Source organism: Panthera tigris, chromosome C1, assembly GCF_018350195.1.
Source record: "Panthera tigris isolate Pti1 chromosome C1, P.tigris_Pti1_mat1.1, whole genome shotgun sequence".
In the NCBI taxonomy this organism is placed as follows: Eukaryota; Metazoa; Chordata; class Mammalia; order Carnivora; family Felidae; genus Panthera; species Panthera tigris.
Window position 1 is genome coordinate 100,199,233 of NC_056667.1, and position 17,806 is coordinate 100,217,038.

A 17,806-nucleotide genomic window follows, 5' to 3' on the forward strand; every position below is an offset into this window, starting at 1 on the left:
CACTTAAGAAACAGCAGCAGTAGAGTTGATTGTAGAGTGTAAATGTCTTAATCTGAAATCATGATAAGAATGGATAGGACTTTTTAGTGACTGTGTATGATAATGAATCTAATACATAATTTGTTAGGCACAGAATGACTTCAAGTGCTGGCTCAGAAACAAACCAAATACAAAATTAAATGATAAAACCCCAAATAAAACAAAAATACTAACAAATTTAATGGGCTCTCTGACTCACTAGAGTACTACAATATTTTGTACAAGGTAAGAAAAAGACTATAACGATCCAATGGAATATTGTCTCTGCATAAAAAGAGCTAGATAGCAAGGCAGATAAAACTACACATAGTTTTAAGGCTATATAGCATAGGGATTATCTTTTGATTTTGTAAAGTTTTTTCTTTTTAATGAAATCTGTGTGTTTAGATCCTTGTAACATGCATGGGAACCCACAAGATTTCCTAGTTGGTTCTTGGTTAAGTGACATATTATTTTGTGGTTTGTAAGGAAATAGCTTCCAGTTGGAGAATTTGTTCATTAAAAGCGGGGTAAAGAAATCCTTCAAGATGTCCGGTGAATGGCTCCTTTAAGGCTGTTAAGTTCTGAAGTACATTGAGATTCCACAATCACAGGATTCGTAAAAATATTATTATGTGGAAAACCAAAAGGATTCCTTGAGAAATCATGCTTTTTTTTGGCACCAACTAATGGACTTATTTTCCTGGGCTAGTTAACAAAGATAACTGAAATTATTTATCTATCTATCTATAAAATTTTATATGTATATGTGACTATATTTAAAATTACATATGATAAGTTCTTTTTCAAATGTCAAAGCGCTGTTTTTTTCTATGTATGAAAGATTATACATGTACATATATGTAAATACACATGTATATATACACACTCACACATATATTCCCACCTTTCAGGAAAAGAGGGGCATTAAATCAGAATGTGTTTATCAACAAGTGAGCAGGTTGAGGATGGACAGGTACCGTTGGTCATGGGACACTTATCCTTGCTGTTGTGTTTATTTTACCTGGTGTCATTCCACTTGGTCCATAGTAACTTATTGAGAGGCAGATGCCATTTTCTAAGGTGGCTGAAAAAGATCCAAACTTGCTGACAGCTTTATTCCCTGCATCTGATTCTTCTAAAAGACAAAATCAAATCAAGGACATTTCCATTTTATTAAAAAGAAATATAAGCAAAATCAGTGCAAAGTGGAAATCGTGTATATAAAAACATAGATATGATTTTTCTTAATGTTTATTTAATTTTAAGAGAGAGAGAGAGACGGAGCAGGAGTGGGGGAGGGGCAGAGGGAGAGAGGGAGACACAGAATCCGAAGCAGGCTCCAGGCTCTGAGCTGTCAGCACAGAGCCTGACACGGGGCTTGAACCCATGAACTGTGAGATAATGACCTGAGCTGAAGTCAGCCGCCCAACTAACGGAGCCACCCAGGCACCCCAAAACACGGATATGATTAAGTAAATTATTGATATATATGTATATACCAATAAATCACTATGAAATAATTAGAAAACTTTGTTTTCGAAGAATATTTAATGAGTAAGAAAATGTTCCTGATCATAAAGTAAGAAATACACTATGATAGCAGTTACCGCTATGGTGACAGAATTATGGGCAACTGTTATTTTCTTTAAATATTCAAATTTCATAATTTTTTAAAAATAATAAACCACATATTCTTATATCAGGCAAAACGAAGAAAAGTAACTAAAAATTTTATGTTTTAAGTTCTTGGGTACATTCAAACTTGTCAAGCATTGTGTTTTTGAGTTTGGAGAACACTGTGATCATAACTGAATCTACTGGTAAGATTTAGTTATATATTTTATTAGTAACTTGAGTTCAAAACGTTTGATTGACTCTTCCCTTTTGCAGGTATAATCCATGTCACATTGGGCAGGAAGCATTTAGTCTTCCCAGGTGGTGCTGCCTGGAGATGTTAAATAGTGTTATCAGGACGTTTCATGGTGTATAATCACAGGACGTCTACCTGGAGCTCCCAACTACCAGAGGTAGAGACACTCAAGACTAAATATAGGATTTCTCTCTTGTCCTTGTAACCTAAAAAATGTGATACAATGGGGAAAACTAAGTGATAGAGCACAGAAGGAAACCCCATCATTTGTAGTGAATATTGGAGAAAAGCTAAAGCTTTAGGAGAAATGAATTAATGAGAACCCAAGTCCTAGAGCTTGCACTTGGTACAAGTTGTGTAAAAGATTCAGACAAGGATGGACATTGCACAATGTTGCTACTTAAAGGCAGCCACCTATATAGACTCTGTGTGACAACTGGACTCAAGAGCTGGGCATCCAGATGGGGCAAAACCCAAGTGAGTAGCCCACTATCATGGGCTGTGTGTGCAGGGTATGTACACATTACCTCAGGGAAAATGTACATAAGCAAAATGGCAAAGCGCTTGCCTTACTATCTGGAAAAATTACACTAAGTGGTAGCGATGCATGTGTGTTGCTGTCAGATGCATGGGTCTGACGCACTGCTGGAAGGCTAACCTCCACTCACGCAAGGACTAACCTCCACTCACGCAAGGACCAACCTCCACTCAGGCAAAGACCAACCTCCACTCACGCAAGGACTAACCTCCACTCACACAAGGACCAACCTCCACTCAGGCAAAGACCAACCTCCACTCACGCAAGGACTAACCTCCACTCACACACGGACCAACCTCCACTCATTCAAGGACCAACCTCCACTCACGCAAGGACCAACCTCCACTCAGGCAAAGACCAACCTCCACTCACTCAAGGACCAACCTCCACTCACTCAAGGACTAACCTCCACTCACACAAGGACCAACCTCCACTCAGGCAAAGACCAACCTCCACTCACTCAAGGACGAACCTCCACTCATGCAAGGACCAACCTCCACTCAGGCAAAGACCAACCTCCACTCACGCAAGGACTAACCTCCACTCACACAAGGACCAACCTCCACTCAGGCAAAGACCAACCTCCACTCACGCAAGGACTAACCTCCACTCACACAAGGACCAACCTCCACTCAGGCAAAGACCAACCTCCACTCACGCAAGGACTAACCTCCACTCACACAAGGACCAACCTCCACTCACTCAAGGACCAACCTCCACTCACGCAAGGACCAACCTCCACTCAGGCAAAGACCAACCTCCACTCACTCAAGGACAAACCTCCACTCACTCAAGGACTAACCTCCACTCACACAAGGACCAACCTCCACTCAGGCAAAGACCAACCTCCACTCATGCAAGGGCTAACTTCCACTCACGCAAAGAGGCAGCCACTTGCCTGTGTCAAGCTTTTGCTCTTCCTCTCTTTCTTCTTTCTCATCTTCCAAAGAACTATCCTCTTCTTTTTTTTCCTTTTTCACAATTTTCTTAGGGTCTTTTAAATGAATTATAAAAGTGTGCTTGTCCTTTTTCACAGTCGCTTTGATAAAAGTTGGCCCTGGGGAAAAGCAGGGGATAGAAGGTGGGCTTGCTGGTCATACCCCATTAGGGCGCTTGACAAGACATGTACATAAGGCAGCATAGAATGTACTCCAGGGAGTGGAAACACCTACGGATATCACTAGTTTACAAAAAGATGCCTAAAGGAAGAGAGTGAGGGTGGAATCCCAGAAATGAATGGCAGGTGGATCAGGGAGATGTTGCAGAGTTTCTTCTTCTTCTTTTTTTAAAGTAAATTTTGTTTTAATCTCAATTTATTTTGAAGGAGAGAGACACAGAGTGCAAGCAAAGGAGGGGCAGAGAGAGAGGGAGACACAGAATCCCAAGCAGTCTCCGGGCTCCGAGCTGTCAGCACAGAGCCTGATGCAGGACTCAAACTCATGAACCTGGAGATCATGACCCGAGCTGAAGTCGAACACTTAACCAACCGAGCCCCCCAGACGCCCCTGTTTGCAGACTTTCTCATCAAATTACAGAAGAGAAAATACATTGGCTGAGGCTACCTACACTCAATTTTGTGATTAATCACATGAGTCAGTTGATGTGAAAGGGTTTTACAATTTATAAAGAATTACATCAATTAGTTATAGCAGTTATTATTGTTGATAGCAACAAATAAGCATTTTCCTAACGGCCCATTCTCTCTTCTAGTGTTCTGACTCGTTTTTGGTCCCCTTTCTCAGCTTTCTTCTTCTTTTTTTAAATTCAGCATATTCTTTTCAATGTTGAGAGGGCGACCATCTCCAAAAACTGATAGGATTAGGATAAAATTACTGTATTTACTGTGACCCACTTGAAACTAATAAACGTATGCATATTCAAATCTCGATGAGAGCAAGGAATAGTTATTGAAAATAGAACATAACAGCACACAACTTGAGTCCAGTAGTTTTCTCAGTTATGTGATTCTAAGCTCCATTTTTAATGACTACTAATTGTACCCTGTACCCAAGGATGATATTCAAAATATCAAATACTAAAACACATGATAATATAAATATGTGTACCTATATATTAATATATATATATATATATATATATATATATATATATTAATAACAACCCCTGCCATGTTTCCTTATATAATAAAATGGCCTGACATTTGATGTAAGTTGTACCACCAAGCACTGTTTAAATAATTTGAATAACTTTCAGGCTTTTTGATTTTAAAAATTATTGGTGTGATCTTTTATTTGATGTGGCAGTTACTTACTATCTAATAACGCTTCTGCTTGAGCCATGATTTCACACAGGGAACAGCATCTAACGGTTGTAATAATTTCCTCATTAAATGCCTTGTTATTAGATGACAAGAGAGAAGGAAAGAGAGAGGGACTGAGAGAGAGGGAGGTAGAGAGGGGAGAAGGAGAGGAGGGAGAAGAGGGTAGGCTGGCATCAGGTGGAGTGTGGGAATAGGAGGAGCCCGTGTTGCCCCCTCCCGGGGGCATAACCTTGTGGACATTACACAGGGTCTTCCTGGACCTCCTCACATCTCTCAGAGACAACCAGCTAGCTCCAATCCACCTGAGAGATCTTTAAGGGGCAGTGAAAAGATAAGCCTTCAAAGATGTCCCTGATAGGTTCCCGGGGAAGAAATATGCATTTTCTTCATGCTGTTTCCAGATTAGGTCCTCTGCAGTGCATCTGCCAGATTCCTCTCCCACTCACAGGCTTCTGAATCCAGAAGCAACTTCTCTGTAGCTCAAATAACTGACCTCGGCGTCAGGCCCCCAAACTCTGTGCTCCAGACACCAACCCAGAAATTTGCTGTAAACTCACAGTATGTGCTTGGTTTCTGAGATGTCACTACGTGTTGTAATTAATACTACTAATTAACTCTTTGCTTGTTGTGGTTACGGTTACAATATTTCCCGATCATAGAGAAATATGTTAGGACTTTCACCACTGGAATTTTCTTCACAGAGCGTCCCAGCTAACCCCTCAGCTGGCCCGTGCCCTGCAGGCGATTGTAACAGAAGAGTGTGAAGTCTGGAAATCCTGAATGTGGCGCATAAGAAACTGCAGTGGCCACATCACCACCCTCACCTATCACACTCATGGTTCAAGACCCCGAGACCACCTGAAAGGGTTTACTATCTTCCAAGCTATTAACCAGCTGCCTTCAAAATGTACCTTTTTCAAATGTTGTCTTCTCTACTTCAATCTGCCCTCCATCTGAAGGATACAGGTAAGCATTTGTTCCAGAGATTTGGATGGGTATCTCTCCCATATTGTATCCACAAAACTACAAGGGAAAAATCATGCTTTGAGTGTGGAGCTGCAATTGACAAGAATCAGCTCATCGATGTGAGCCAGTTCCAGTCGCCATAAGCTCAATTTCTGCTAAATGAATGCCTGTCACTCTGCAGACTCAGAGGCCCATGTCCATATTATCTTTAGCACCTCCTATGGTCTTACAGTGACAGGCAGAATTAAAGGAGGTCCAAGATTTTAAAATCTGTTCACTGGAGCGCCGGGATACCCTAGTGCAAATCAAATGACTGTACTACTGAAAAGCAGTGGGAGAAGAAATCGATTTCTCTTCTGTTGGCTGTTAATTTTCTGTTTAAAGTGAACTGATATCTTGAGGAATATTGACACTTTATTCTTTATTTTTTGACACACTACATTTTACGAAGTCCTATGGTAAAGACATGTTTTACTAAACGTTGCTAACAGAGCTCCCAGTGATTGGTGATGCATGCTAACATCTGAGAACTGGCTTAGAGTAGCTGCTAGAAAGGACAAGGGCTGTTTCATTTCTTTTCCGTCCATCTCTTTCCCATTAGGTTTTCCTCATAAGACTGCTTGAGGGAGAGGTTTTACCAAAGCATACGAGCAAAAAACGTGGGTGTCTACTCAGCAGGTCCTGTCATGGAGACAAACACAGCCAACCTCTGTGCTCACTGTGATCTTTCATAGTTGCTTATTTACACTAACCTAAATGAATGTTTTTGTGTCAAATCTCCATTCTCCTGCCCTGAGTAACCTGGCTTCAGGGCACTCATGGAAAACTGGCCTCAGGGTGTTCCTATCTTGGTGACTGGCTACAAAGAACATCCTAGGCATTAGAGGGTGGAGTGGGGTCTGAGATCATCTTTGCTACAAGAAACTCCAAGGCCTTCGGTGGGGTCAGTGAAGACTGGGAAACTTGTGTTTCCACAGAAGCTGTGTTTCTCCCAAAACAATGAGTAAGGACCCAAAGAGGCTTCTTACAACATCGATTTTACCGGATAAACAATCCCAGGTTCTGGATGCTGGGGGTGCTCCTCTGTTATTTCTGGGATCTTCAGCTGGTCTTCTTTAGGTTTCTCCTTCAAAAAAGATTTTCTCTTCACAAGCTTACTGTCTTCTTTCTCTACCTTTTCCTTGCCTTTCTTTCTACCGGTTTCCTTACTCTTCTTTTCTGCTTTTTTTTCTTCCTTTAAGCGCTCTTCTTCTGCTAATCGATCTTGTTCTTCTTTCCATGCCTGTGAACACATTCAAAAAAATTAATGGGATTTTGAAACACATTAGATCCCACTCAGGTTCATTTGGGAGAGTATTTGAAATGCTTTTTGTAACTGGTATCTCTAACAAGTTAACATCCTGACCTGGAGACCCTGCATTTAGCTTTGCTTCTCTTCTCTCACCCAACTTCCTGGTACTACACCCTGCCAAAGCTCTTCAGATGTTACCCTTTACTCAGCTGCTTCTCTCACCCGCTGCTGCAATTTTCTTTAACGCAGGTCTTCTTATCTTCAGCCTGAACTATTACAACAGCCTCTTAGCTGGTCTCCCTGCTTCCTATACTTTTCCACATGAGCTGAATCCCCAATTTAGATCATAAACATGGTTAATCAGCAATATGGCAGACCAGATGTTCAAAGAAACATTCCTGGCACAAAATATTTCAAAAGTGATAGGTAAAATATAAAATCATCATAGTGCATAGCAGGGCTGGCAGCAAATTGAGAGGTATGAGAAAGCACTAATCCAGTAAGGAACAGGAGAACTGAGGAGAGAAGTTTCCGACGGCTATCTGCCCATCCCTGGAGGCCTAGAACTGGAGTTTTGATGGGCTACAGGGACTAGAGCAATAACATGGGAGTCAGACCTATGAATAGAGCAGGTATTTTTAAAAATGACACCTTTGTTGGGTGAACTAAAAACTTACCTTTCCCCATACAGGAAAACCATGAATTCTAGCTTGCTTCCTTGGCCCTGCGTGAAAGGTGAGGTGGGGTGGGAGGAGTCTTCCCTGAGAACTAACCACAAGTCTATCTTCACAGCATGCCAAAATGTACATTGCCTTAAAAATGTATTCTAAAAAGACTGTGGGTAGATATGAGCTCACAAATGAAAATCACAAAATGTGAGGAAGTAAGCCAAAAGCAAGAATCTGGAGAAGAAACAAACTATGAGAACATATCTGCAAAGACTGAAGGTATTGGAGTTATCAAATAGAGGATGTAAAATAAGTATTTTAATCTGCTTAGTCTTTAATTTGCTTCAAGAGAAGAAAGGATCAAAAGTATAAATAAGAAATAAGACATTTTTAATAGGCAGTAAAAATAAGATGAGTTTGAAAGCCCTCTTAGAAATGGAATAGACCTTTAGAAAAGCAGTACAGTATTTAAATAGGTAATGGTTGAGTCATTTCCAGAGTTGATGAAAGACACAAATCCTAACAGTCAGGAAGGCCAAAGAGTTAAAAGCAGGCAGTAATGGTCGTGTGCTGGATCTACCTCAGGTTGACTGGAAAGAGTTTATTGGTAAGTTTTCAGGAATTTTGCGAGCTGGCTGTTAACTACAGCCATTATTTAAAATTAAATTATACGAATGCACACTCAAACAACATATTAAAAACAAATACATTAAATACTCAAAACTTACCACCTTCTTTTTTTTTTTAATGTTTATTTTTGAGAGAGAGAGAGAGAGACAGAGCATGAGCGGGGTGCGGCCGAGAGAGAGGGAGCCACAGAATCTGAAGCAAAAACTTAGCGCCTTCTTAATTGTTTTGTTACATTTCCCTATTATCTATGTTTTTGATGTTATTTATATCAATTATATCTGTATCATAGATATAATATGCATAAAATGTAATGGTGTGCGACTGCATAATGCTTCCAGTGCTGCATTCAGCGACGTCATATTGATGGCCTGATGGGAGTTTTTATACTACACATATCAGCAAATGCTACAAAGCACGGACCAATTGACTGTTGGTTATCCAAAGTCATGAAAGTGATGGTGAAAATGTTAATAATGCAGATTAAATTTAAAAGTGTTCTGTTTGGAGTTGTTACATTGTAACTAGTAGTACAATAAACTGAGGAAATATTCTTCTAGTATCTAAAAAGTGATGCAGCTACCAAGTGAGGAACACCAAGGCTTGCTGCCAAACACAAGAAGCTAGGAAGGGTCAAGAAAGGATCCTCCCCCAGAGCCTATAGAGAGAGAATTACCCTGCCACCACCTTGCTTCCAGATTTCTAGCTTCCAGAATTGTGAGACAATACATTTCTGTTGCCTGGAAGCTTCCCTGCTTGTGGCATTTTATTACAGCAGCCTTAGGAGGCTAATAGAGTTGGGAAGGGTAAAACAATAATCCTGGATGATGTTCGGACCCCATGTTGGGAAAGTGTTTGTATCCTGATCCAACAGCACCTTTTTTACTATTTTAATACAGATGAAGCCTGAAGTGCTCATGGGCGATGACCCTCCATTGTAGCTGCTCAGTGGGGCATGCCTATGGGAACTTTATGGGTCTCCAGATACGGAAATTCTCTGGAGTACTTGTAATTTACACTGGAGCGCTGATGGCCCTTGCCCCAGGAATAGATTGGAATAAGATATCTGGTAGTACAAATAACAAGGAAAGTAACTATTTTGGATACCACCTGTGTCCTTTTAGATGGAAAGTAAGCCCTGCTGTATAACAGCACACAACAGAATCCAGTTTCACTACAAGTCTGTAAAATGAGACAGAGCATATAGCTTCATCCCCAACTGACTTGTAAATAAATGAGTCATGGCCAATTGTAATGACACCTGTCCATAATAGCTGTTCATGAACTGATTCTGTTAGGAAGGCATACCAAAAACCACTGAAATTCCGGGTTGTATTTTTTTTTTTCTGTGACTGAATTATACCATAACCATACTGTAATATGGTGTAACTCTGGCATTGGTGTAGTCAATTACCATATGTAAATAAGTCATAATACTGATATTGATGATTAAATGTACTAGGAGATAGACAAATCTTCCTTCAGATGTAATATTAACGGAAAAATGACTAGCCTGAGGAAGAAATGGATTTTGCTAACTCTCAGCTAATTTCTGTGCCAAATAGTCTATACAACATTATCCTAAGGTACAAATAATACTGGATTAAAGGGGGAACAAATAATCACAGTATTACAGAAATGTGAAAATGTATGTAATACTTTATAGGATGGCTTAGTTGCTTCTTTACTTCTATCCCTACTCCATACTGGACCCTCCAAGTGTTAGGCATATTCATACTGATACTATTGCTGTACCAAATATGATTATTTTGCTCTAAGAAAGCCTGGGCCAAGAATTAGGGCTTGACCTGTGCAGTAAAGAATTAACCCTGCCCAGAGAAATGTTAGACTCTTGCCCAGCTTATGGGAGGTTACCTCGAAGGCCTTAGAGCATCCTGCCTGATGAGTGTCTTTGTTTACTTGGGGGCCTTGGACTACAACAGATAGTGCAATTTATAACGTAATTTATAGTGGGGTCTTTGAGCCATGTGCTATCAGCGTGACCTCTGGAGAGGCTAGGCACAGTGCAACCGTGTGGTCCCTCAGTCATGTCTGTGTCACGGACCCCCAACAAAGCCCTGGACACCAAGGTTTGGGTGAGCTTCTTATATGTCAATACTCCATGCATGTAGTCACACACTGTTACTGGCAGAGATAAGCACTGTCTAAACAATTCCACTGGAAGAAAACAAAGGAAGCTTGTGGCTGGAACTTTCATAGGCCTTGCTTGCCCTGTGCGTGCTTCTCTTTGCTGATTTTAATGTGTATCCTTTCACTGTAATAAACTGAAGCTGTGAACATACTAAAAAGTAAATAAATAAATAAATAAATAAATAAATAAAAATTATTATCTGATTCAGCAAAGAAGTTGCTCATGTCATTGATGAATGAGAGAGACCTATTCCTTTGTTGTTCATTTTTGTTATACTTGTTCACATCAATGAAAACATCAATCAACATTCATATTGAATGTTTGTCAATTGTAATCACAGGTTGACTAAGAGCTTAGTAAAAATCTGTGAAAGTATTCTGTGAGAATCAACTGGCTAAATGGAATTTACAACAAAAAGTAGTATGTTCTATAATTTGTACATTGTGTGCTCTACGCACTATGTTATCAGTAAAATTTAGAATAAACATATTTTTTTTTTTCCTGAGAGAGCTATTCCTAAACATTTTCCAGCACACCACTGAGTATTTTCAAAGCAGCTGGAGAGAAAAGGTAAACTGTTGGGGTGCCTGAGTGGCTCAGTTGGTTAAGCGCCCCACTTTGGCTCAGGTCATGATCTCACAGTCCGTGAGTTCCAGCCCCGCGTTGGGCTCAGAGCTGGAGCCTGCTTTGGATTCTGTGTCTCCCTCTCTCTCTGCGCCTCCCCTGCTCATGCTGTCTCTATCTCTCAAGAATAAACATTTAAAAATTTTTTTTAAAAAGAAAAGGTAAACTGTTTATAAATAAATGACAAATTAGATCAACAATTTATTAACAACTACAACGTCAACCCAGGAAAATGTGGAACAATATCTTGAGAGTACTAAGAAGATATATAAAAAAAAACAAAACTGAGAATTTTACAAATGAAAACCATATTTAATGATTAAGGGTAAAAAAAAAAAAGCCAATTTTTAGGTAAGTAAAAACTGAGGGTTTTACAAACCCCCACTAAAAGAAGTTTTAAAGGAAATACTTCCAAAATATAAAATGTGAGAAGAAATGCTTGACAAACAAATGATAAGCTAAATAACACTGACTATGTAAAACAATGACAATAAGAATGTTCAGTTTGTGGGAATAAGAAAAGATAAAATAAAACTTAAAATATAAGTTGGGAGAGGGAAAGCAAATTTTAAATAATATTAATAGGTCCTTGTATTGTTCTGGAAGAAAGTAAAGATATTTTATTAAGTTTAGACTTCATTAAATTACATATACAAGTTGATTCTAGAGCAACCACTAGTAGAAATAGAGTGCATACATTTTAAACTTCTGTCAAGGGCCAGATAGTTAATATTTTAGGCCTTTTGGGTCTAGAGGCAAAGTTGAGGACATTATGTAGGTACTTATGTAGTAAGCGAGGAAAGTAATTTTTGCAAATATTTTAACAAGTCATTGAATACAAATTTCTTTTGTAATATAAGTCTACTAATAAGAAAAATAGAATTGTTTTTTGGGGGAGGACAACATTTCACTTAGGGTTCAAATTAGTGTTGCCATCATTAACTGATTGAGAATGAAAAGACAAAATAAATTCAACATAAAGTAAGAAAGGTGGAAAAAAGGATCATAGAAAAGGCAGGATATAAAAGGATTCAACTCTCCTGTTAAAAGAGAGATCATCCAGATATGGATTTTTTTTAATCTAGTTTATAGTCCCTCTGTACAACAGATATGCTTAAAATATAAACACACAGCAAGGTGAAAATCAAGAGATGTAAGCTGACAGTTAAATGCTACCTGAAAGAAAGATCTTATCCCTTTATTTTTCTTTATTAATTTCAGAATTGGTTTTCGAAGGTTCATAAAAACTCTGTTGGGATCTTGATAAGAATAGCATTGATTTTATAGTATATTTCATTTCCTAAGTTGAATCTTCTCATCCATGACTATGGTATATATTCCCACTTAATGAAGTGTTAAATGTCCTCAATAATATGTTGTAATTTTCTCCATAAAGACTTTGCTTACCTTTTATTATTCTTTTTGGCACCTTATAGTTTTTGTTCTTCTTGTGAATGATATTTGTTTTCAATTACATTTTCTAATTGGTTGTTGCTAGTAAATAGAAACTCCAGTGATCTTTTTCCATGCTGATACAGCAACCTTGCCAACTTCCTTAATTTCTTGTAAAAGCCAAACTAACCCTAATAGTGATGCTTGTTAGTAACAACGCAAAGTCTATAATTCATTCATCATGGCCACAAAAATTCTAGATAAAATACTATCAGATCAAACCCAGTTATTTATTAAAATAATAACATGCCATGAAAAAATAGTGTTATCATTCTTAATCTATAATGTGCATAAAGACGGTTCTAGGAGATTATTCAAAACTAAAATTCCTAGATTTGACTCACAAAGATGTAATTAAGATGGAATGAAGGCATCTGTATTTTTAAGTCTCTTCTCCCCAGAGACCCCTAGGCATTCATAATACATGTCTTTGTGGGATGAGGACTAAACTTTAGGAAATGCTGAAGAGGAGTTTGCTTTAAAAATGCAAAGATTATTCCTATTATTAAATAAGTCTCCATACTTCAATATATCAATAAAGAAGAAAAACCAACATACATTTTTAAATTTTAATAAAGTAAAGCAGCAACTAATAATAAACTCAAAGATTTGCCATGTAATGATGTTTACCATTAAGACCACGAAGCTAGGGAGGCTCACCAATATTAACCTACATTGTTTTGTGGTTTATTGGATACTAATGGGGGTGTGGAAGTCAGCTTTTGCCTACCCAGTATGTGAGCTTACAAAAAATCTACTGTAATTATTATTATTTAAAATTTTTAAAAACATTTATTCATTTTTTGAGAGACAGAGACAGTGTGAGCAGAGGAAGGACAGAGAGAGAGGGAGACACGGAATCCAAAGCAGGCTCCAGGCTCTGAGTGGTCAGCACAGAGCCCGACGTGGGGCTCGAACTTAACAAACGTGAGATCATGACCTAAGCTGAACGCTTAACTGACTGAGCCACCCAGGTGCCCCGAGATTCATCCGTATTTCTGTATGTAGCTATATGTCATGCATTCCCAGAGCTGTATAACATTTCATCATATGATTAAACCACACTAGGCATTCCACTGATGTATATTTGAATGGTTTCTAGTTTGGGAGAATTAAAAATAATGCTGCAAGAACAACTCTGTCCATGTGTCTTGGGGCGCACATCCATGCATTTCTGTTAGGCATATCTTTAGGAGTGGAACTGTTAGGTGAAAAGAAAATCGTTTGCTTGACTTTAGTAGATATGCCCAGTTTTCCAAAGCGGAAGTGCCCACTTACATGTCAACCACCAGTGTATGAGAATTCACTGTGATTCACACCTTTGCCAAAATGTGGTATTGTGTCTTAAATTTTAGCCAAAAATGGTTGATCTGACTACATAAAAGTAAAATATTTCTGTATAAATAGAAAAATAAATGGTGCTTATTAATAAGGAAATTAATACTTTACATCTATCCAAATTTAAACTAACAACATTTCTTTGAAAATAAGTTAGATCTGGGGCGCCTGGGTGGCGCAGTCGGTTAAGCGTCCGACTTCAGCCAGGTCACGATCTCGCGGTCCCTGAGTTCGAGCCCCGCGTCAGGCTCTGGGCTGATGGCTTGGAGACTGGAGCCTGTTTCCGATTCTGTGTCTCCCTCTCTCTCTGCCCCATCCCTGTTCATGCTATGTCTCTCTCTGTCCCAAAAATAAAATAAAAAACGTTGAAAAAAAAAAAAGAAATAAAAAAGAAAATAAGTTAGATCTGTAGATATTATCTGGAAGTGATATTCATGATACTTTGCTATAAAAAAAATAGTATGTGGAAGAGTAAAAAAAAAATACAAAACCAAATCTAAATCAAAACCAAACAAATGAAAACCCTCTTTATATTTGTGTATGCATGAATGTATAAGTATAGAGCATACCAAGTTGTTAATATTTCTTATTTTCAGGGGTTTGGAGACCCAGAGTAATTTTGACTTCTTATAAAAGCATACATTAAGTTTGCAATTAAAAATTGGAAACAAGAAACAAACACCTGCAGCAGAAACAGAGACGATATGAACAAGGCACCACATTGGATTTGGGTTTTATAAAAATGAATGATACAGAATTCCTTCAAAGTCTATCATCTGGAGGGGGAGACAGCTTGGTGGGGAGACTGCTCTTTCATTGCAGATTCAATTATTTCTGAGAGGTTAGCAAAAAAGATCACTTTTGTTCCACCACACAAACTCTCTATCACACAATAAATTTGAATTTGTAAATATTCAGTGTCATCTGTCTTTCCTTGAATTACCTTGAGAGAGCCTTCTAAAATAAAAGGAATCTTTTCCTTCTCTTTTTCTTTTTCTTTTTCTTGATCCGCTATCTCTCCTTTGCTCATTCCTTTGTTACCTAAAGCCAGAGAAAATTAAACGTCTTAGTGACTCTCTACGACGAAGGTTCATTGAAGGACCAAATGTCTGAACTGTAGGGGATCTCAAAGGCTATCAAGTTCAACTCTCCATTTATTCATTCCTGACTCCTCGCGGTCTCCAGAGTGGGTGTCTGAAGTGGGACTGAGCTCCTCCAAGGATGAGGAACTCAACGACCGGGGAGAATGCATTCCATTCTGTGTTGAGACCTTGAAGCTTTTACTGAAGTAGACTCTCTATCCATAGAGCTTTAACCTAATTAATCCTAGCTTAAGACCACACAGAACAAATCTAACTTTTTCTTCCACATTGAAGCCCTCCTCTTGCTATAATAGTCCTTCTGTCTAGAAGATTTACAACTTTCCTCACTTAAGAGGTCTCAAACTGAATGCAATACCTACCAAGTGTATTTCAATCTCCAACTAACCGTATTCTGGATTTAACAGCATCTAGATAGTAATTAAACTTTTGGTTCTGTTCAGAAGCAGAATAAAGAAAAGGCAATTTTTCCTGCTCATAGGCAAGTGTGGCCCTAGACACTATTGTGAGAGGGTACCCCTACCTCTCTTCATATAGTCCCACCCAGCATCCCAGATACTTAGTGCTGTCCTTCTGTGCCCCTGTCAGGAGAAAGGCCAAACTGATGGATGGATTATATAACCATTTGAGTGGATGGTGACTGATTCATTAGAATTAAGTGAAACACAAATTCTTTTGGTAATTGACAGAAGTTGCAAAATCTTTGGGAAATATATAGCTTTGCCTCTTTATGAGAAACCATTCTCAACTTATGCCATCAAAAATAATGAATATTATTAACATGGAAACCATTCCCTAGTGAGATATCCTTATTTACCACACAGGTTACCTCATTGTTTTACTCCTTTATCAAGTATCCTTCCTCTTTTTTTCACTCTCTTCTCCATTCCCCAACAGCATCAAAGCCATGGAAATTAACAACAAAAATAAATATATGTATTGACTCCACCCCTTGTTAGGTGCCTGTCACAAATCCTCAAGAATCCATTTTCCCTTTATTTCTAGATTCCTACTCCCAATTAGTCTTGAGATTCTTCTGATTGCTCTTCCAAGAAATGTCTTGTTTTAATCTCCCTTTTGGAATCTATAAGTATTCTAATGGAAACATACTGACTCCGAATTTGCCTCATATATTGTCAACAAATCTTAGCTGAAACTATCAACCCTACCAAAATGAAGACATCCGGCATTTCCCTAACATCACATTTAATCTGCAGGACAGATCGAATCTTCCAGATCTGGCAGGAGGTGGCATCAATATAAGACAAATATCCCATTATCCCATCACCAAACTGATCATATTTAGAACTCAGCTATTCTAGGGGCACCTGGGTGGCTCAGTCGGTTAAGCGTCCGACTTCAGCTCAGGTCACGATCTCGCGGTCCGCGAGTTCGAGCCCCGCGTTGGGCTCTGGGCTGATGGCTCAGAGCCTGGAGCCTGCTTCCGATTCTGTGTTTCCCTCTCTCTCTGCCCCTTCCCCGTTCATGCTGTGTCTCTCCCTGTCTCAAAAATAAATAAACGCTAAAAAAAAAAAATTAAAAAAAAAAGAACTCAGCTATTCTATTTTTTAGAGAAAGCAAAGAGTCACAGAAATTTGTAGGCAACTCGATTTAATACTGAAATATTCAGTCTTGATTCAATTATCAAATGGAAGAATGTCTTGGGACTTTATGTGTAAGTTCAACCAGTGACTTACTTTTAGGTTTTTTAACAGAATACATTTTGTTAGAAGTGATTTTGGTAGTAGCAGAATATTTCAATTCCAGCTCGGCCTTGGTCCTAGTGATTTCCTCAGCCATTTTAGATTCCTGATATATGGCTTCTTCTTTTATGATCCAATCTTGAATGGAGTTTGCAACAAGTTCCAAATAATTCCTAAAATTAAAAAAAAAGCAAAGAAGACAAAATGACAATCGAGTTACTGTTAAAGTCAGTAATACTTAAGACACCAACCATGCAAATAAACTTTGCAAAAATGAACTGATCCTAAATTGCCCATATACCAAATGCAATAGACTCAATTATATCCTAGATGTAATTCGTACAAAGTCATCAAATATAAATATCCAGTAAGCATATGAACAATGCCCAACTTCATCCACAATTAAAGACATGCACATTTAAAAATGAGATGTTTCTAACCCAGTCAAGGATTCAAAAGTTTAATAACACCAAGAGTTGATGACAGTTTAGAGAAACAGTCACTCTCAGCACTGTTAGCTGGAGAGTAATATGGTACAATCTCTTTTTAGAGCAATTTTATAGCATAATAGAAACTCTTTCAAGTGACGATAGCTAATTGACTGACTGGATTAATTGAAATGCTCCAGTCTTGCTGTAAACTTACCGGCCTGGGAATACCCACGCTGTAAATACTGTGCCCTACGCTGCATGTGCACTTAGGCTCACATCTGTGAGTTGTTGCTCACCAGGGGTCAGTCATATTTGTTCCCAAATCCATTCATTCTATTTATGTGGATGACTGTAATTATTTTTAATTAAATGTTGTATATACTTACAACATTTGAGTGTCCTTAGAGAGTTGTTTCTGAGGAAGTAAGTTGAAATATTTAGGTTGGATAATCAAGATTAGTTATTGTCAGATTGTGTGAAAGTGAGGCCTAAGGCTTGAAAAATAAAGCTACAGGGTTTCTATAGTCAGGCTGTTTCACAGTTTTCTCTCATTTTTGATTCCCTTTTAAAGAAATGAACTGAAAACCGTAGACTGTGAATTTGAGGTACTCAATATCTTCATTGGGAAGGGAAAAGACATCTCAAACTCAACCTTTCCCCAAATGAACCAATCTTCCTCTCTTAGCTGATGGCAAGTCTATATTTCAGTTGATCAGCCCAAATGCCCTGAAGTTATCCTTGACC

The 17,806-nt window shown here is 38.5% G+C and overlaps 1 protein-coding gene across 6 annotated transcripts in view; it reads right to left on the bottom strand.

Annotated features, from left to right (window-relative positions):
• Positions 1 to 17,806, bottom strand: part of SPAG17 (sperm associated antigen 17) — a 241,090-nt gene that overhangs the window by 103,511 nt on the left and 119,773 nt on the right. For all 6 annotated transcript variants that reach the window (XM_042993865.1, XM_042993867.1, XM_007075678.3 and 3 more), the window contains exons 19-24: positions 16,626 to 16,804; positions 14,772 to 14,869; positions 6,719 to 6,958; positions 5,622 to 5,733; positions 3,328 to 3,486; positions 1,043 to 1,156 (exon numbers count right to left, since the gene is read on the bottom strand). In XM_042993865.1, the coding sequence (XP_042849799.1) occupies positions 1,043 to 1,156; positions 3,328 to 3,486; positions 5,622 to 5,733; positions 6,719 to 6,958; positions 14,772 to 14,869; positions 16,626 to 16,804 (902 nt within the window). The remainder of the gene's footprint in view (positions 1 to 1,042; positions 1,157 to 3,327; positions 3,487 to 5,621; positions 5,734 to 6,718; positions 6,959 to 14,771; positions 14,870 to 16,625; positions 16,805 to 17,806) is intronic.